At 29.7% G+C, this 18,705-nt stretch overlaps 2 protein-coding genes across 8 annotated transcripts in view; one reads left to right on the forward strand and one right to left on the reverse strand.

Annotated features, from left to right (window-relative positions):
* Positions 1–18,705, reverse strand: part of LOC130446506 (multiple C2 and transmembrane domain-containing protein) — a 98,824-nt gene that overhangs the window by 43,358 nt on the left and 36,761 nt on the right. The window lies entirely within an intron of this gene.
* Positions 705–17,508, forward strand: LOC130446507 (uncharacterized). Of its 2 annotated transcripts, none has more exons than XM_056782814.1 (5): positions 705–844; positions 6,030–6,308; positions 11,404–11,673; positions 14,296–15,312; positions 17,266–17,508. In XM_056782814.1, the coding sequence occupies exons 1-4, from the start codon at positions 823–825 to the stop codon at positions 15,276–15,278; spliced, it is 1,554 nt and encodes a 517-aa protein (XP_056638792.1). In that variant the 5' UTR covers positions 705–822; the 3' UTR covers positions 15,279–15,312; positions 17,266–17,508. The 2 variants fall into 2 exon arrangements, with proteins under 2 accessions (XP_056638792.1, XP_056638793.1); XM_056782815.1 differs by having other exon boundaries at positions 822–844; positions 6,033–6,308.

Raw genomic sequence — 18,705 nt, forward strand, 5'->3', positions numbered from 1 at the left:
GATAAATCTTTTACTGAATCAGTTTCGCTCAACTTTTTCACTAATTTACTGACAGTAGATCTTGTTATGGGATTGCGGTTAGGGTATAAACTATTAAATATATTACACGTTTCTTGTTGACTTCAGCGGAGATGTAGCCATAACTCCGAAATTATGACATTAAGGTATAGGGAACATTAAATGAAAAATAATAAGATTTTCGAAAAACTAAAAATATGCTGGGTAATCCATTTGAAATAACAAAGTTCATTATTTTTCCATAAAAAGGAAAGATCTGACAACAATGTAAATATCATCATAATACCGGTCGTATCACAAGACTCTTATACACAAAAATTGATAAAAATCGTACAAGCCGTTTCCCAGATAATTGAGGCGTTCCATACATAAAACTCACTCTGTATATTTGAATTTGATTGTTCGTATGTAACTTTGATTGTATGTGATAAATGTTTAAAATTATATACGTCCAAACTATTTCTTTACATAAAGTTTAGATAAACCAACTTGATTTGTAAAAGTAATAAAAAATATAGGGAGTTTATTTTAAAAAAATGCTAGCATTGCACGCACGGGTTGTCACGTACATACATGTTCGGTTTTATTCCCTCATCTGAATTTAATACCATGAACTTAAGAACCTAAAGCAAACCAAGGGCACCTTGCCCGAATTTGCTATAGGCCGTGCGCTGGCTTAATCCGGCACTGCCTAATTTCAAATTACTTGTAAAAACTTCAATTTGTTTTTAATCGACTTCAGAAATTTTGTATTATTACAGTTACTATGTTTTTATTTTAAAATTGGACTAAAATATATTTATTATGGTTAGTGTAATAACTAAAGGTAAATATTTACTTTTAATATAAAAATGACCTTTTTTACTTGAATTGTGATTGTAGTAGACACAATAAATATTTTCGTTAACAATTTTCAATAGTATACCTCGAATGATTTAATTTTCGAATTCATAACCAAACATTTTTGACATCATTAAGTCAATTCAGTAGTGAAATGAAAAACAATCTTATCAAATCAATTTTAATCACAAGTGACATTTCATTAGATTATTTCACGAACAAAGTGACATGTTAAAAACTTTATAGGTATCCACTTTGTTTCAACTCCAACTAGAATTTACTACCTATATATATATATATATATATATATATATATATATATATATATATATATATATATATATATATATATATATATATATATATATATATATATATATATATATATATATATATATATATATATATATTTCTTTTAATTGTTAATTTTGACAACAAGAATTGATTTTCAATGTTTTCTTTTCTTTAAATGCTGTTCCAGGACTTGATGCAAAAAGTTCGGGAGAGAGTAGTATGTATTTTTAATGTATGATTACGTATGTCCATATAGTGTGTTTGACAGAATAGATAATTCAGCATTACTATTTGAAGGCCAGGGGCGGCTCATGCCCAATGGTTAACAATTTTCACATGCCTGTACAATCCAAAAAAAGTAAAAATGAATTTTTCAATCGATTTTGTGAAAATAATTACGCTTTGTAGGGTTGTATAAAAAAAATTTAAGTAATTTCATACATTCGCGGTTCCCTCCCATCCGCCATCCGATTTCAATGATTTTTTCAAACATTCGTTTTCACGGCGGATTTATGGAAAAAAAATGGGAAATATCTCACCTGAAGATTTCATATAGTTTTATGACTTTAAATGTGAGCACTTCTTCGCTTATAATCGTTCATAACTTTTTTAGAAAGTTTCAAATGCAGTTTATATATTTTTTTGTTAATCTACACAAAAAACGAACATTTTGGAAAAAAATTGTCAAATGTTTGTTTATTCATTTTTCATTTCTAACCTTAGTGAGAAACCATTTTTTTAATAATGAAAATTTTTAATTTTTCAAAGTTAACTTTTAATATTGTACACTTGATTACAATAAGTGATTTGAAGAATGTTTTTGTTGATATAACTTTAATGATCACTCAGAAGGTACAAACGAATATATTGGGGGAAAGGGCAATTTTAAGAGAAATTGTTAATATTCTTAATTGTAAAAACATGATAAATAAACATTTTTGTATAAATTGTTTTCTAAATTTATTTGTTTTTTGTGTAGATTATGAAAAAAAAATATAAAAATTTCCTTTCATTATTTGGAAAAAAGTTAAACAATTATACGTGAATGAATGCTTTTGTATGAAAATGTGAAGCCCTGAAACCAATACATATAAGTTTTCACTTTTTTTTATTCCGATTTTTAGTAAATCCGCCGTAAAAACGGAGATTTAAAAAAATTCATCAAAATCGGATGATTTTTCGATTTTCTAGAACCAAAAAACGGACCCCAAAAGTATAAAATTACCAAAATTTTTTATGTATTATTTTCGCGTTATCTACTTACTACCGAATTTTTTGCATCAAGTCCTGGAACACCCTGTATAATTCAATAAGTACCTATATACCTATCAAAGTTTTTTTTGCTGAATATCGATAGGTGTAATGTAATTCCTTTATTTGTGTAAAATTATTGATTGTTGATAATTGTTGGCGTACAGACATACATAACTTGAAAGAACAGGAAAGGTAATTAGAATACAGATACTTTACACGTGTTTGCTTTGTTCAATACGTATCATGAGATGGAATTAAAACATGGTAAAAACAAAAAATCTCTAAATTTATGAAAATATGTGCATGCTCATTACGTTCGAATCAAATTCCCATTGGAAAATATAAAGTTTTTGATTTTCATTTGTCACTGAGGATTTAATTGGCTGACCCTATTTGGACCAATAAAAAATGTCATATTTAGACATTTCATTTGCCTGGTAGAAGAAAAATTTCGTTTGATTCAAATCTTTAAAGTTTCGATTTTTTAGATTTGTTAATATTGTTTGTATCCTAGTTGTTTTTATACTTTAAAATGTTGTTATGTTGTTTGGTGAGCAAGAAAACATATTATTAGCTCAAGTAGGAGAGTTCACTGGGTTTTTGTGTATCTATGCTTTGATACAATTGAATTTGAGGATTACTTTGAAATACGTTTATTGATAATTGTATTCGTCAAATAGATAATGATATTTACGAAAATGCAATTTTGCAATTCTTTGGTTACTGAACTCTTTTGTCAAATATTCTCGACAGGATAATGATGTTTGTTTTATCCTATATTAAATATTTATTTACCTCAACTATTTAAAGAAAAGGATATAACATCGTTTAGTCTATTTGTTGTAATGTTAGTTCTGATGTTACTTATTCCTATTTTGAGCATACGGGATTTATAAAAATAATCACCCGATTTATAAAACTCATACATATCATGTATAAATCCGATGAGACTGAATAATACGAAATGGTCTCAGAAGTACCTGGCGGCCTAATAAAGAAACACAAAAATATATACATTTTTCAAAGTAATCTCCTTTTATCTCCATACACTTTTCCCAGCAATGTTCAATAAGTTCGATACCATTTTTATTATAAGAATCGACAAGCTTCTCTAAATAGCCAGATCTTCACTGTTGGCAAATCTTTGATCACCGAGCCTTTTTTTCAAGTCTGGAAACAGGAAATAAGCCGAGGGGGCTAAATCTAGCGAATAGGGTGCATGAGGTAGCAATTCAAACTTCAATTCATTAATTTTGTAAATTGCAATAACGGATGTGTTAGCTACTGCATTGTCTTGATGAAACAACACTTCCATCTTAGCTTAAAGGTTGCAATAAGTTCGCATATACTCGTCATTAATATTTTTTTCTTTATCAAGATAGTCAATTGCCTTCTTTGGAGCCGGTGCAAAAATTTGGCTTTATTTCTGTGCAACATTGCCAAAGACTCGACGAAAACATCTTCACGAGGCTGATTTTGTTCCATTGTGAGCAAACGCGGCATCCATCTTGCACACTACTTTCTTATGTCCAAATTTTCAGTTAATATGCTGCTTGCACAGTTTCATTCGACGATCATTCAGTATCGCTTTGAGGATTTTCTGTAACGTTTCTGAAGTCGTCACCTCATTTGGTCTATTTGGTTGCCAAACAAACAATAAACAACGTGGCGTCTTCAAACTTGAAACATTTGCTGTATAGATTGTATACTTTCTAATACAGTGGTATTTTTCAAGCAGCCACCGCCATCTTTAGATCATGCCAGGTATTTTAGGGACCATCCTCGTATACTGTTAGGAACAGGAAATTCTGGAACTTTACATACTTTCCGAATAATAATAGTAGCGCGCTTATATTAACGCCCAGTTCAGTAGTTGTCAAAATAGTATTTGCACAATAGAGTCAGAGAATTTTGTAAACCATATAACATTGGATCTCTTTTACATCCTAGAACATAAACAGTTCAATAATACAGGCTAAATATGTAAAGTTGTCTGAAGAAGTCTCCTCGTAGCCCGCAAAAATTCACTAGACGTGCAAATAGGGAACTCAACTTTACTTGGACATATGTTTTGCATTATTTGAACTGACGTTTGTGTATGAAATGTACAGTTTTCAGCTACTACAAACTTAGTATGAAGTTTATAAAGAACGACGTTTTCTTTTGTCAGTTTTTCTAAAACCAGATGTAAGGTAATAATGTGAAAAATCATGATGGAGATTTTGTATCACGCATAGTGCATTTTTGCGAGCTACGAGCTAAACTTTGGAAGGCGTCTTCATTGGATAAACCCGAACGACTTGATGATTTGCCTTTATAGAAACAGACCCGGTCTTCCCGTTTGAGTGGAAAAGTTATTATGAGGAATCTAGCATGCGTATAAAATTATAATGTACGGACGAGATTCTCCAAAAATTGTCCAAATGTTGATGTGCAATCTTCCGGAAAGAAGATTGTTTTTCCTTTTGCTGAGTATATGTTTGAAAACTATATATTTCCTGAGCTGGAAAGGGATGCAAATTTGTTCATATATCAGCTTGAAGGTACGTTACCACAGTGGAAACTTCAAGTGAGAGATTTCTTAAATAATAGGCTCTTTCAGAGACAGATCTAATGATTCAGCGTTGAATCATTGACTCGACCTTACTCTTTGTGGTTTTGGCACATCTTCAGTATACCACCCACCCCGTATCATGTTTAAATTTCGTATATATTATGCATATAGATTGTGTGAATTCTTGTTTGAATTGAAAGATACATGTTTCATATGACTAAATTATTAACACCCTAGGGTGGTATATTGACTTATATCCAGTTGCTTACGTCCTTTGAAACAGTGTCCTAATACGTTTTTTACAATGTAGGGGGACCAGAAATCAATTTTCATAACAATAAAAGATATACTGATGACAAATTTCGAATTTCAACGTTTTACAATATTAATTCTCATTTGATATCTTTATGGAGGGTGTAACAGTTCAAAAACGTCCAGAATATTGATGGGGTAGACAAAGGGTATGGTATGAATGTAGCAATTGTAAATGAAGGAGGCTGAGTTAAAAAATTCAATATCATAGATCTTTATTAAAAACTTCAGCAACTTGCATAATACAAAAAAAAATTCATGGGCTTAGATTTTTCTCCTACCCTCTACCATCCATACATTTGTTGTAATTTTAATTTCAACTTTTGATGATTACAAAATATAGACGTCGATTGAAAAGTAACTTAACTGCTATAGAAATAGCTCCTAAACGATAGTAATTCGTTATTTACATCACTATGTGTTACCTGAAAATCTGTTACTTTTAGTACTAGACACACATCGTACTTTTGCAACAATTTATTGAAATTTAGTGGTTTTTCTAATACATTGTCCTATAAGCTAAAAATTGTTTAGATATCCAATTTGTTTATTCCCAAAATATCACTTGGGATGTAATTAAAAACACATAAAATGTTTATTTACAACCCTCTCCCTATTTTGGTACCTATATCGGTACTTTCTCATGTTTCCTGATCATTCTTACCTATAATTGTGTGCTCAACAAGTGAGTAAGTTTATGTTCTATTTTGTGAAAATTTATACAAATTTTCTGAAATGGATGGTGGGTTTTTTCAAGGAGAAAATGGAGCTCCATTCAGAAATAGAACTTACTCTCTTCCGAATAATTACATTGGTCAAGGATATAACTGTAATGCAGATGGAGATTACGGTAATCTGTCGTTGGAATTAAGACCGAACAACGAATTTAATCCTAGTGAACGTGATATTTACGAATGGAGAAGCCAAGGACACTGTAACAATGTTTATGTCACAAGTAGCTCTGCTACTACTGAGGGAAATATTTCTTTGGAAAATGCTGCTACGAGTACAATAGACGAAAGACCCAAACCCATTCGTAAGTATTTTTATATTAATAAAATTCTAAATATTTACCAGAAATTGAAAAATCTAGTAAATTATTTTATTATAAGTTGAAGAGATACTTTCGTGACGAATGTGTAGGTACAGATGTTTTCCAAATAAAAATGTTGGTCATCAAATACGAATAAAGTGAAAAAAATGAAGGTCTCACTTTTACCTCAGTAGAATGTATCATTTCCAGTATATAAATTTGATTTTTTTTACTTTTTAATATTTAGTTAAGCTTATAAATTGTAAATAACTGAAAATGTTGTGCAATAATGTGAAAAATGAAAGTCTCACTTTTACCTCAGTGGAATGTATCATTCTAGCAAATAAATTTGAACTTTTTTCACTATTTAATATTTAGTTAAACTTAGAAATTGAAAATAACCGAAAATGTTGTGCAATAATGTGAAAAATGAAAGTCTCACTTTTACCTCAGTGGAATGTATCATTCTAGCAAATAAATTTGAACTTTTTTCACTATTTAATATTTAGTTAAACTTAGAAATTGGAAATAACCGAAAATGTTGTGCAATAATGTGAAAAATGAAAGTCTCACTTTTACCTCAGTGGAATGTTTCATTCTAGCAAATAAATTTGAACTTTTTTCACTATTTAATATTTAGTTAAACTTAGAAATTGGAAATAACCGAAAATGTTGTGCAATAATGTGAAAAATGAAAGTCTCACTTTTACCTCAGTGGAATGTTTCATTCTAGCAAATAAATTTGAACTTTTTTCACTATTTAATATTTAGTTAAACTTAGAAATTGGAAATAACCGAAAATGTTGTGCAATAATGTGAAAAATGAAAGTCTCACTTTTACCTCAGTGGAATGTTTCATTCTAGCAAATAAATTTGAACTTTTTTCACTATTTAATATTTAGTTAAACTTAGAAATTGGAAATAACCGAAAATGTTGTGCAATAATGTGAAAAATGAAAGTCTCACTTTTACCTCAGTGGAATGTATCATTCTAGCAAATAAATTTGAACTTTTTTCACTATTTAATATTTAGTTAAACTTAGAAATTGGAAATAACCGAAAATGTTGTGCAATAATGTGAAAAATGAAAGTCTCACTTTTACCTCAGTGGAATGTATCATTCTAGCAAATAAATTTGAACTTTTTTCACTATTTAATATTTAGTTAAACTTAGAAAATGAAAATAACCGAAAATGTTGTGCAATAATGTGAAAAATGAAAGTCTCACTTTTACCTCAGTGGAATCTATCATTCTAGCATATAAATTTGAACTTTTTTCACTATTTAATATTTAGTTAAACTTAGAAATTGAAAATAACCGAAAATGTTGTGCAATAATGTGAAAAATGAAAGTCTCACTTTTACCTCAGTGGAATGTTTCATTCTAGCAAATAAATTTGAACTTTTTTCACTATTTAATATTTAGTTAAACTTAGAAATTGGAAATAACCGAAAATGTTGTGCAATAATGTGAAAAATGAAAGTCTCACTTTTACCTCAGTGGAATGTTTCATTCTAGCAAATAAATTTGAACTTTTTTCACTATTTAATATTTAGTTAAACTTAGAAATTGAAAATAACCGAAAATGTTGTGCAATAATGTGAAAAATGAAAGTCTCACTTTTACCTCAGTGGAATGTTTCATTCTAGCAAATAAATTTGAACTTTTTTCACTATTTAATATTTAGTTAAACTTAGAAATTGGAAATAACCGAAAATGTTGTGCAATAATGTGAAAAATGAAAGTCTCACTTTTACCTCAGTGGAATGTTTCATTCTAGCAAATAAATTTGAACTTTTTTCACTATTTAATATTTAGTTAAACTTAGAAATTGGAAATAACCGAAAATGTTGTGCAATAATGTGAAAAATGAAAGTCTCACTTTTACCTCAGTGGAATGTATCATTCTAGCAAATAAATTTGAACTTTTTTCACTATTTAATATTTAGTTAAACTTAGAAATTGGAAATAACCGAAAATGTTGTGCAATAATGTGAAAAATGAAAGTCTCACTTTTACCTCAGTGGAATGTATCATTCTAGCAAATAAATTTGAACTTTTTTCACTATTTAATATTTAGTTATACTTAGAAAATGAAAATAACCGAAAATGTTGTGCAATAATGTGAAAAATGAAAGTCTCACTTTTACCTCAGTGGAATCTATCATTCTAGCATATAAATTTGAACTTTTTTCACTATTTAATATTTAGTTAAACTTAGAAATTGAAAATAACCGAAAATGTTGTGCAATAATGTGAAAAATGAAAGTCTCACTTTTACCTCAGTGGAATGTTTCATTCTAGCAAATAAATTTGAACTTTTTTCACTATTTAATATTTAGTTAAACTTAGAAATTGGAAATAACCGAAAATGTTGTGCAATAATGTGAAAAATGAAAGTCTCACTTTTACCTCAGTGGAATGTTTCATTCTAGCAAATAAATTTGAACTTTTTTCACTATTTAATATTTAGTTAAACTTAGAAATTGAAAATAACCGAAAATGTTGTGCAATAATGTGAAAAATGAAAGTCTCACTTTTACCTCAGTGGAATGTTTCATTCTAGCAAATAAATTTGAACTTTTTTCACTATTTAATATTTAGTTAAACTTAGAAATTGGAAATAACCGAAAATGTTGTGCAATAATGTGAAAAATGAAAGTCTCACTTTTACCTCAGTGGAATGTTTCATTCTAGCAAATAAATTTGAACTTTTTTCACTATTTAATATTTAGTTAAACTTAGAAATTGGAAATAACCGAAAATGTTGTGCAATAATGTGAAAAATGAAAGTCTCACTTTTACCTCAGTGGAATGTTTCATTCTAGCAAATAAATTTGAACTTTTTTCACTATTTAATATTTAGTTAAACTTAGAAATTGAAAATAACCGAAAATGTTGTGCAATAATGTGAAAAATGAAAGTCTCACTTTTACCTCAGTGGAATGTTTCATTCTAGCAAATAAATTTGAACTTTTTTCACTATTTAATATTTAGTTAAACTTAGAAATTGGAAATAACCGAAAATGTTGTGCAATAATGTGAAAAATGAAAGTCTCACTTTTACCTCAGTGGAATGTTTCATTCTAGCAAATAAATTTGAACTTTTTTCACTATTTAATATTTAGTTAAACTTAGAAATTGAAAATAACTGAAAATGTTGTACAATAATGTGAAAAATGAAAGTCTCACCCAAAACTTAGTGGAATGCTTCATTTTAGCATATAAATTTGAACTTTTTTCACTATCTAATATTTAGTTCAACTTAGAAATTGAAAATAACTGAACATTTTGCACAATAGAATAAAAAATAAAAGTCTCACTTCTACCTCAGTGGAATGTATCATTTCCAATATATGAATTATCATTTTTTCTCAGTATTTAATATTCAGTTAAAGTTAAAAATTGAAAATTTTGCGCAATAGTAAAAAAATAAAAAAATAAATAATAAAACAAAGGTCTCAATTTTACCTCAGTATATGAGTATATGAATTATATTTTTTTTTACTTTTTAATATTTAGTGTGCACTAAAGTAAAATGAAGTCTCACTTTTACCAACATTCTCATTGGAATATATCATTTCCAATACATGCATTATAATGTTTTTTACTATTTAACACTATTTTATACTCAGTTAAACTTAAATAACTAACAATTTTATGCAATACTGGTAGTCATGTTTTTAATTCGTTATAATGTCACTATTTGTTGCGGACAAACAAATGGAAATAAAAGTAGTATCCTGAAAAGCTTGGATAAAGTGATGAAACTGAATATCTGTGAAGATATTCAAGTAGTATTCAATATAAAAGTAATTAATATGATAAATCTCATAATAAAAAAGAAATAAATACTCTTTGATAACAAAATTTAAAAATCAACTATTGATGTGAAAAGGTTGCCTCAAGTTAACAATGAATGAGCATTTCGAGAGAATTCTCTAGTGATTCGTTGCTGTCGTCTAGTTTAGAGTTTCTTACTACCGATTCCCTTAACCTTCCAGAATTTATTTGAATCGTTACACTAGATGCTTCTTATCCAGTATGTTTCCAGTCGATCTAAAGTTTTGCACCCATCTGAGCTGCTACCTACTTATAATAGACTTATGAGAGTATGATAAACCTACAGCTTCATAGTGTTTGAGTAAATTCGTTTTGTGTAGAGCAGAAATATCTCTACAATGACTATTTCCCACTACCGCATGCTCAGTATTACGCGGCTCTAAATCCAAACCTACTATCTACTTCATTCTAAGAAAAAGAGTCACCATATCAGCTTCCATATTTTCTCTTCTTCAATCATATGCTTTACTACATTTACCCGGTTTTCAGACTTCTTATTATTTACAACCTCCAAAAACAATTGTTCAAAAGCTCTTCTTAAAATTTATCCCTTTAACTGTGCTCTCAACAATTCAATCAGGTTTTTTTTTGCAATGGTACGATGAAAATCTAGCCACCGCCATTTCACGATTTTCTGCAATTTCATCAATTCCATATTTCCTTCAATTTCTCTATGTAGGAAATAGCTTTTCTCGCAGAGCTGTAATGGAATTCTAAAATCTTTGAAGTTTCCCAATTCTGTAAATCTTATTTTAACCACTTGGATGTGAGCAATTTTTCTAGAAGTCTTGAGTGGTCACTTGCTTTATGCATTAGTATTATATAGTTCCGAGGGTTCTTCTCAGATTTAAAAAAATGCTCTAAGAATAGAGATCAAATGAGGAAGTCAAAAGGCCAAAAACGTTATGGAAGAATAATCAATTGTCTCAAGACGTCTTATAGACGTTATTTTATCCAAATTCCTATTATAACTAACGCGAGCTACATGTGCACTGATTTCATGTGCACAAAGATTACTATAAACTTCGCACGTTGCTCTAGACTTCAGCGGGGAAATCAGATCTACGGAAAAAGAACGACTGGAGTCCTCAGCTAACTTTTTCATGCGATTTGAAGTTTTGGTTACAAAATAATGAGAGGACTGAAATCAATTAGTTTTCTAAAATGAAGCATTGAACAAGTTCATAAGCTTGTACATGTACCTATGAATTTGGTAGTTGGTAAATTTATTAAATCTGTTTTTTTTTTTTTTAGGTACTGGACGCAACATTTTCGGAGATTATCGTTACGTAGATCTTATAGAGATGGCGATAAATACATCACCTCAACAACAATTGACTCTTAATCAGATTTACAGTTGGATACAGGCTAGCATAAAAGACATAAATGAAAGAACCAACGGAGAATCGTCGTGGAAGAATTCCGTACGTCATAGTTTGTCTCTTCAAAAACATTTTATCAGGAAAAAATTCAATGGAACTCATTATTGGACAATCGATTATAATAAAAAACCTAAAGATTGCGGTAAGTCAGAACTTTCTCAATGTATCATAATACTCTTTTTTTGTTCTTCCAATTACTTAAATTTTCCTTTTTCTTCTTTCTTTTTGCCCCTTGCATTATCACTAGACTACCCCTTTTTTCTAAACCCATGAGGAAACTACAAAGATTCGGCTGCTAGCGACGGCCCATGAAAAACTCCCTAGTCTACTTCGATAAGTCCCCTATAAATATCAGGTGACACCCTCTCCCAAAGCCCAACTCGTCGATACCATACTAGAAAAAAATCCCTTCTAAAATCTACTACAATTTAACTGTAGAGAAAAAGTTGTCCTATATCAGAGCCATTTCTGAAATTTACCATATTCAAATAAATAATATTATGAAAAAAATATTAAGAATAATGCAGCCGCAGCTGTACCCACACTTACAATAAGGAATCTATTATATTGACAATTGTCTGGTTCCTCAAGCCAATTTTTTGTTCCTATTATTTTAGGTTATATTTTTCTTTCCTTGTTGTTTCTCACGAGTTGGTCGATTGACACGAACACACATTGGGTTGATACCACACCAAAAAAAACTTTTTAGAACCATTATAACCCCAGCCCAGTAAAGGAAAAGTTTTCCTATATAAGGGCATTTCTTAAATTCATCATATCATATATAAATATAAGTTCCGATTCTTTTCAAAAACAATCTAGCAATGTCTCCCTATCTCGCTTATTTACCTGAGTATCAAATTCGTTTATCTTTATTTGTTTTGTATTCTTATTGAGAATTTTCAAACAATTTTTCCATCAGTTTGATCTCCATTATTCTCACAATTTTATAGTTTAGTCTACAAGATAAAATCGGTGTTAATTCGACATATTTCTTCTTCTTCTTCTTTCTCCTTTTCTAAGACGTAATCTTGTTTCTTTTTCTATGCAGCCTCTTGAGAAGTAGATGTCCATTAGATGCGATCTCTTGGAACGTCGACCGGAAGGTCTCCTTGAAGTTCGTTTTCCATCCTTTGAATATTAAGCCCAAGTTTTGCTCCTTGATGTCATAGGCTCACTCACTTAATAGTTCTCAATGTTTTTATTTTTGGTGCCCTCATCATGTGCTTTATATCCGCTTGAGGTCTTACGATTATTTTGTATATCCGTAATTCAAAATCGGGAGACATATATTTGTTTTTCAATATGAGGTCACCTAAGTAGCTAGATATTCTTGAGACCTTATTTACTTGTGTTCGTACCTCTTGTAGATTTCTGGCACTTGTGATCTCGACTCCGAAGTATGTAAATTGCATACACTCTGAATCGTTCACAGCTAGTTTACTATAATATACTATTACTGAAATTATGTGAATTAGCTTATTAGATCCAGGATATTATTTAGATTGTTGTATGTAAAAAGTTAAGTTTTTTATCATAAAAAACCAAGAAATTTATATTCCCAATATTTTTTTTCTTTTTGTTTATTTTTTAGGCGTATATGAAATAAAATTGAGACTTAAAGTTGAAAGTCAAAATTTCAAACATTTCCTTAAATTCTCCGAAAACTTGACTTTTTTTCCAAAAAGAAAATACAAAAACGAATAAATCAAAGAAAAAGCAATTAAATATAATAATTCAAACAATTTTCACAAATTATTATAAGAATTTTAGGTTTGGTTAAGTTAGCTTAGGTTGAAAATCAAAATTTCAACCCATTCCGTAAATTCACGGATTTGTTTCCGATAATTTGACTTGAAGTTTTTTTCGAATTATGTTGTATTTTTTCCAGAAAGAAAATACATAAACGAATAAATCAAAAAAGAAGTAATTGAATATAATAATTCAAACAATTTTCATAAATTATTAAAACAATTTTAGGTTTGGTTAAGTTAGATTAGGTTATGATTCCTTTTTTCATACTTTTTTCATGCATTGTAACGTAACGTTGAATAAATTTTACAATGGTTTAATTAGTGTATTTAAAATTGCTACTTGTTCATAAAACTAACGATACTTTTTAATGTTATAATTCAATTTTTTTTATCAACCAAAAAACTGAAATTTTGTTTTTCAAGCTTAGATCTCATTTTTATCTTAAATGCATCAAAAAATGAACTAAATAAAAAAAATATCGGAAATATCAATTTTTCCAATATGAAATCCACTTACAAACATTTATCAAAGTTGAAGATCATGAAAAAATTTATGTTATTATTATTTGAACACCATCAAAAACTATTGTTTGGTTTTTTGGTCTCGTAAACTATAAATATTTTCCTATTTTCAGAAAACATCCATAAAGAGGAGGAAATTTAATAAAAAAATGTCAGAAATTATAGAACTGTACCTCAATTATTTATAATTTTATATTATCGCTAAAAATAACCTCACCGCTCGGCGATATTAATTTGCCTACCTAGAAAACGAGTCTGTCAATTAAAAAAAAATTTTAAGGTACTTAAAATTGATTGAAATTCCAAAAAAATTATTGTATAATTTAAGCACTTCAAAGAATTTATATTCGTTAAACTTATGCATTCAATTAAATTTTTCAACAAACTAGATGGTTATAAATTTACAAAATTTTATCACACTTCCATCATCCTTCTAAACAGCAAGAATGAGCGAATACTTTTGACCGGCAATGTTTTCTTTGTTACAGATAAACGAAGACCCAATTCTTTGAATTTACAACAATTAGAAGAGTTAAGAGAAGGGGACAAACAGTTCTTCATGGTGCACAATCAACAATTACCATCTATTCCTTCACAAGATATGTTACTGACTGAATCTTATGAAGGAGCAGTTTCTTATTGTAATGAAAACACCGAAAAACCATCCAAAATAGCACACGGTTTTAAAAAAGGAGTGAAAAAATATATGCAAAAAATCAAACAAGTAATAACTAAAAAGTCGTCTGAAAAGTATAAGTTAATTAGAACACAGTCGTTAAGAGAAAATAGAAGTTCTTGTGAATATGTTCCACCGTCATACAATTACACATGCTTAGAACATCAAATGCCTTACCAAATGAATTGTGAAAAAAAATTTGTACCTCAATATTTTCCAAAAACATTTACAAATGTTGCTTATTACACCGAACAGCATCCTCAATTGTCTAGATCCAATTCAGATACGTCCAATGAGTTTTATAATAATCAAAGTACTAATCCTTGTACTAACGTTAACTTTTCAAATGAATACACTACAAATTTTATTGATAATCATAATATAGAAGCACAGAATAATTACATATCTAATCAAATGACGTTTAACCCTCAATATAGTAGACCAAGATCGAATACTGTGAGCTCTACTTCATCGGATTATAAACAAGATTGGCATTATTTCCAAGAAAGACCCGAAACTGAATTCGAAAATCATGACGGCATTATCAGTAATCGAACAACAGAAAGTGACAATTTAAACGTATTAGCATGTGAGCTTCAATCAAGTGTTACTTTACAACCTATAAATGAGGCAGTTTTGAAATCAGAAGACAATGGTTATTATAATCAACAATGTAATAGTATTAGTTCAACACAAAGCTGTCAGTTTCCAGTGTTTAATGACAATAATACCATTGACGATATCGATGGAATTGCAATGAGGGATTTATTTGTACCAGTCAATTCGAGACAATGAATATAACTGAATATTTAACGTAATAAATACCGATGTAAGTACAATTGTTCAAATATTACGTCAATGAAAATGCATTTTTTCTTAAATTGACCACTTCAGACATAGATTCTTCTTTTTATTCTATGGTTCTACAACCCATCGGACCTTGATCTCTTCCCGAATTGTTCCAGTCCTCTTCCAATTGAGTATCTTCATCATAATGATAGCTACTTCTTTCTGTCACCTCTCCTAGTGTTTCTAATAGGCCTACTCACTTCAAAATCGGAATTCTATTCTATCTACATCCATTCACACTATATAGTCTCCCCATTGCTATCTCTGTACTATTAGAAATTCCGTAAACTGTAGTTTCTTGTATACAGCTCATGATTATATTTGCAATTATCTGTATTGAGACCCACGTCTTATATGTCTTAAAATACTCTCGTTTATTCTGAATTTATTGTTTATATGATCTAAAAATGTGTAGTAGCGCACGGAATGCCCCATTTGCCTGCTTGATCATTTTCTGTTCTAGGCGTTTTCGCCGCCATTCTTTATAAGTTGTACGCTCAGGTTTGTAAAATCTATTACTCTTTTCAGATTGTCATCTACTACTGTAACTTTATGGAGCATTATGTTTGAAAGGGCTTTTGTTATGTTTACTGATAGTCCTACCTGATTAGCTTCATCATGCAGCTCTATTTCTTCCTCTCTCATTATAATGACGTCTCTGTATCTGCTGCTACTTGTGTTGTTCTATAACTAAGGATGTTTCTCATGATATATTCCACAGCTATTTCCATCATATAGCACATAGACCATCATACTGTTTAAGGTTCCAAATTAAACCGAATCGATTGGTCAGCTGATACTGTCCGCGTGCATTGCCTTTTTCATAGTTGCTTCCACCATTCGTATCGGGTTTTTTGTTATTCCCAACTCATTAGTGACAGTTTATATCTGTCGATATAACCATGAACCAGCATAAAATTTATGCATTTTTAGTCAATACCTACGTTATTTCCCAACGCCCTTGTCAAAGTTTTTTAGACGTTATGTGTGTGTTGGTGTGTGATGTGGATCCATCTGGTTTGAACCCCGTTTAGTACTCAATAATTAATTCTTCAGCATATGGGAGTAGTCTTCTACTTTTTTGCAGTTTTTCCAATCTTTCCATTTCCTCTTTCGACCAGATTTCCATTATTAATTGACGAAGATATTCTGTGAGCTGATTTACATAATTCAACGAGGATTTCATCAGATCCAGGTGACCTATTGTTTGTTTGTGTTTCCAGTGCGTGACTATCTTCTTCAAGTGGTGGTGGTTTCAGCCACTCTTCATCTTCATATCTTGGTTCTCTTCGTTGTTCCACGTTTAGTTCATTTTCATTTTACGGTTCCGTGTTCTCTAGAAAATCCCAGACATATTCTCAGCATAAATTTTTAAAGTTTATGTCTCTAAATCGTCTTGATTTTAGGTTTTTTCTGATTGAAAATTAGTTTTTTTAGAAACTTGTTTTTAAGACAAAACTAATTTAATTTTGGTAATTATCTAGATTAGGTTACACCCCTTCATTTCGTTGAAATTTTGGTATGTTATAAAGAAAATTGCGCTGAACAAGAAAAAGTTGGTTAGGTTGGGTTAGATATGCAGTTTGTAAATATATTCGAATTTGATTAAACCAATTGCCATTTAATGCACTTATTGCCAAATTACAATTATTTAATTGATTGTAAAGTGACAAGAAGTGAAATTATTTGTTGTAAATGTGGTTCGAGGATTTCACTAAATCTTTCAGTGCTAAGCGAAAACATAAGAAAAAAAATGTGGTACAATTGGACAATAAGTGCATTATCAAAAAACATTTAGAAGCATAAACATATCAAATGGTCTAAAGAATAAGAAATTACAGAAATTTATTTTTATATTTATAAATTGTTAGTTTAATTTTGTCTTCAAGTTATCGAATTGACATTCGTTATTAACTGTATGATTTAATTCTAGATAAATGGAGAGATACATGTTAAAAATTTAATAATTTCAATAAGAGTAGAAAGTTCAACATCATCAACGGAAAATTTAAGAACCCAAGAAGATTTTAATGAAAAATATTACGATAAACAAAAATTTTATAGCAAAATATTTCTTTAAAATGTTCGTGTTAGATTTAATCGTTTTAGTATTACGCTAATGAAGTGTAATTGTACCCTTTTAATTTTTTTAAATAAAATTTATTTATAGCATAAATGTTGTTTTTTTTTCGAAATCAGTAAAGTGAAATGCAAATTTTTCGATAAAAATCGCTTTTTAGTGACTAGGCATTTAAGTAACTAAGTAACTAACCAGCTGACAATTTTTCAGCATTACAAATAATTTAAATTGTTGCTCTATTACTATTAATAGAATTAAATGGAAAGAAACAAGATTTTCATGCCGATTTTTAGGAAATAATCATATTGTTCAACTGTGTAACTGAATGTGGCAATCATTCATAACCTATTCTACTCGCCTCAATTCGAAATATTTTCGCAAGTATTTTCGAATCTGGGAGAATTTAAGATATATTGCCTTATTGTCAAAAAATTGTTACAATTTGTAGAAAAAGTTTTTAATAACTAAAAAACAAACATAAAAATAACTTAATAAAGATAAAAATAAAATTTCAATATACAGAAGAAAACCACAATGAGTAACGAAATTATAGGTAATAATCAATACCTTATATAAGTCCATAACAAAAATTAAACCAGTATGCAGCATACCCGGAATTAAATATTATTATTATAATAAAGTCGTTTACAGAGTAGAAGGCACTTTCCAGTAAGTATGCCCTCAAATTATTGCGGAATGCGGGAAAATATGATATCGATTTGATTTCAATTGACAAGTGATTGTGCATTGTTTTGCACATCTGCATTTCTGTAAAATATGGAGCCATTAAAAAATTCTGAACGTGGAGTAGGTAGGTAAAGGTCGTGCTCCGCGTTCCTAAGTGGATAGCCATGCATCGACCTTTCTGAAATTGGAGAATAGTCAAAATTTTTAATCTTTTCAAGAAGTCCCTGCAGTGAGCCCTGCTATTTAGTCAGAGTAAATATCTAACAGGTCTCATTTGTAGTTTCAAGATTCGCTCAAATTGAGTCGCACCAAACCTACCCCAAAAGGGAAGGGCATAAAGGGAGATGCGACTCAATATAGGAATAATAAACTGTTAGATAGCTGGATCGTTGGAGACTGATCTTATCCACCTCTTAATTTTTTAGATAAGGCCGCAATATGTAACTCCAATTTCAAGGAATTGTCCATAGAATTTTATAGATTCAACTACGTCAATGGTGGTGTAATTCATTAAAAGAGGCGGCAATGTATTTTCATATAATAAAACTTTGGTTTGAGAAACGTTGAGACACATAAGATTAGAATCGCACCATGATTTAAAGGTGA

Source organism: Diorhabda sublineata, chromosome 7 (genome assembly GCF_026230105.1).
Source record: "Diorhabda sublineata isolate icDioSubl1.1 chromosome 7, icDioSubl1.1, whole genome shotgun sequence".
Lineage (NCBI taxonomy): Eukaryota > Metazoa > Arthropoda > Insecta > Coleoptera > Chrysomelidae > Diorhabda > Diorhabda sublineata.

Bases quoted from the DNA above. Each gene is read 5' to 3' on its own strand.
- LOC130446507 (XM_056782814.1), top strand. From the start codon at position 823: ATGGTTAGTGTAATAACTAAAG. The intron at 6,309-11,403 runs GTAAGTATTTTT...TTTTTTTTTTAG, and splicing joins CGAAAGACCCAAACCCATTC to GTACTGGACGCAACATTTTC. The intron at 11,674-14,295 runs GTAAGTCAGAAC...TCTTTGTTACAG, and splicing joins TAAAAAACCTAAAGATTGCG to ATAAACGAAGACCCAATTCT.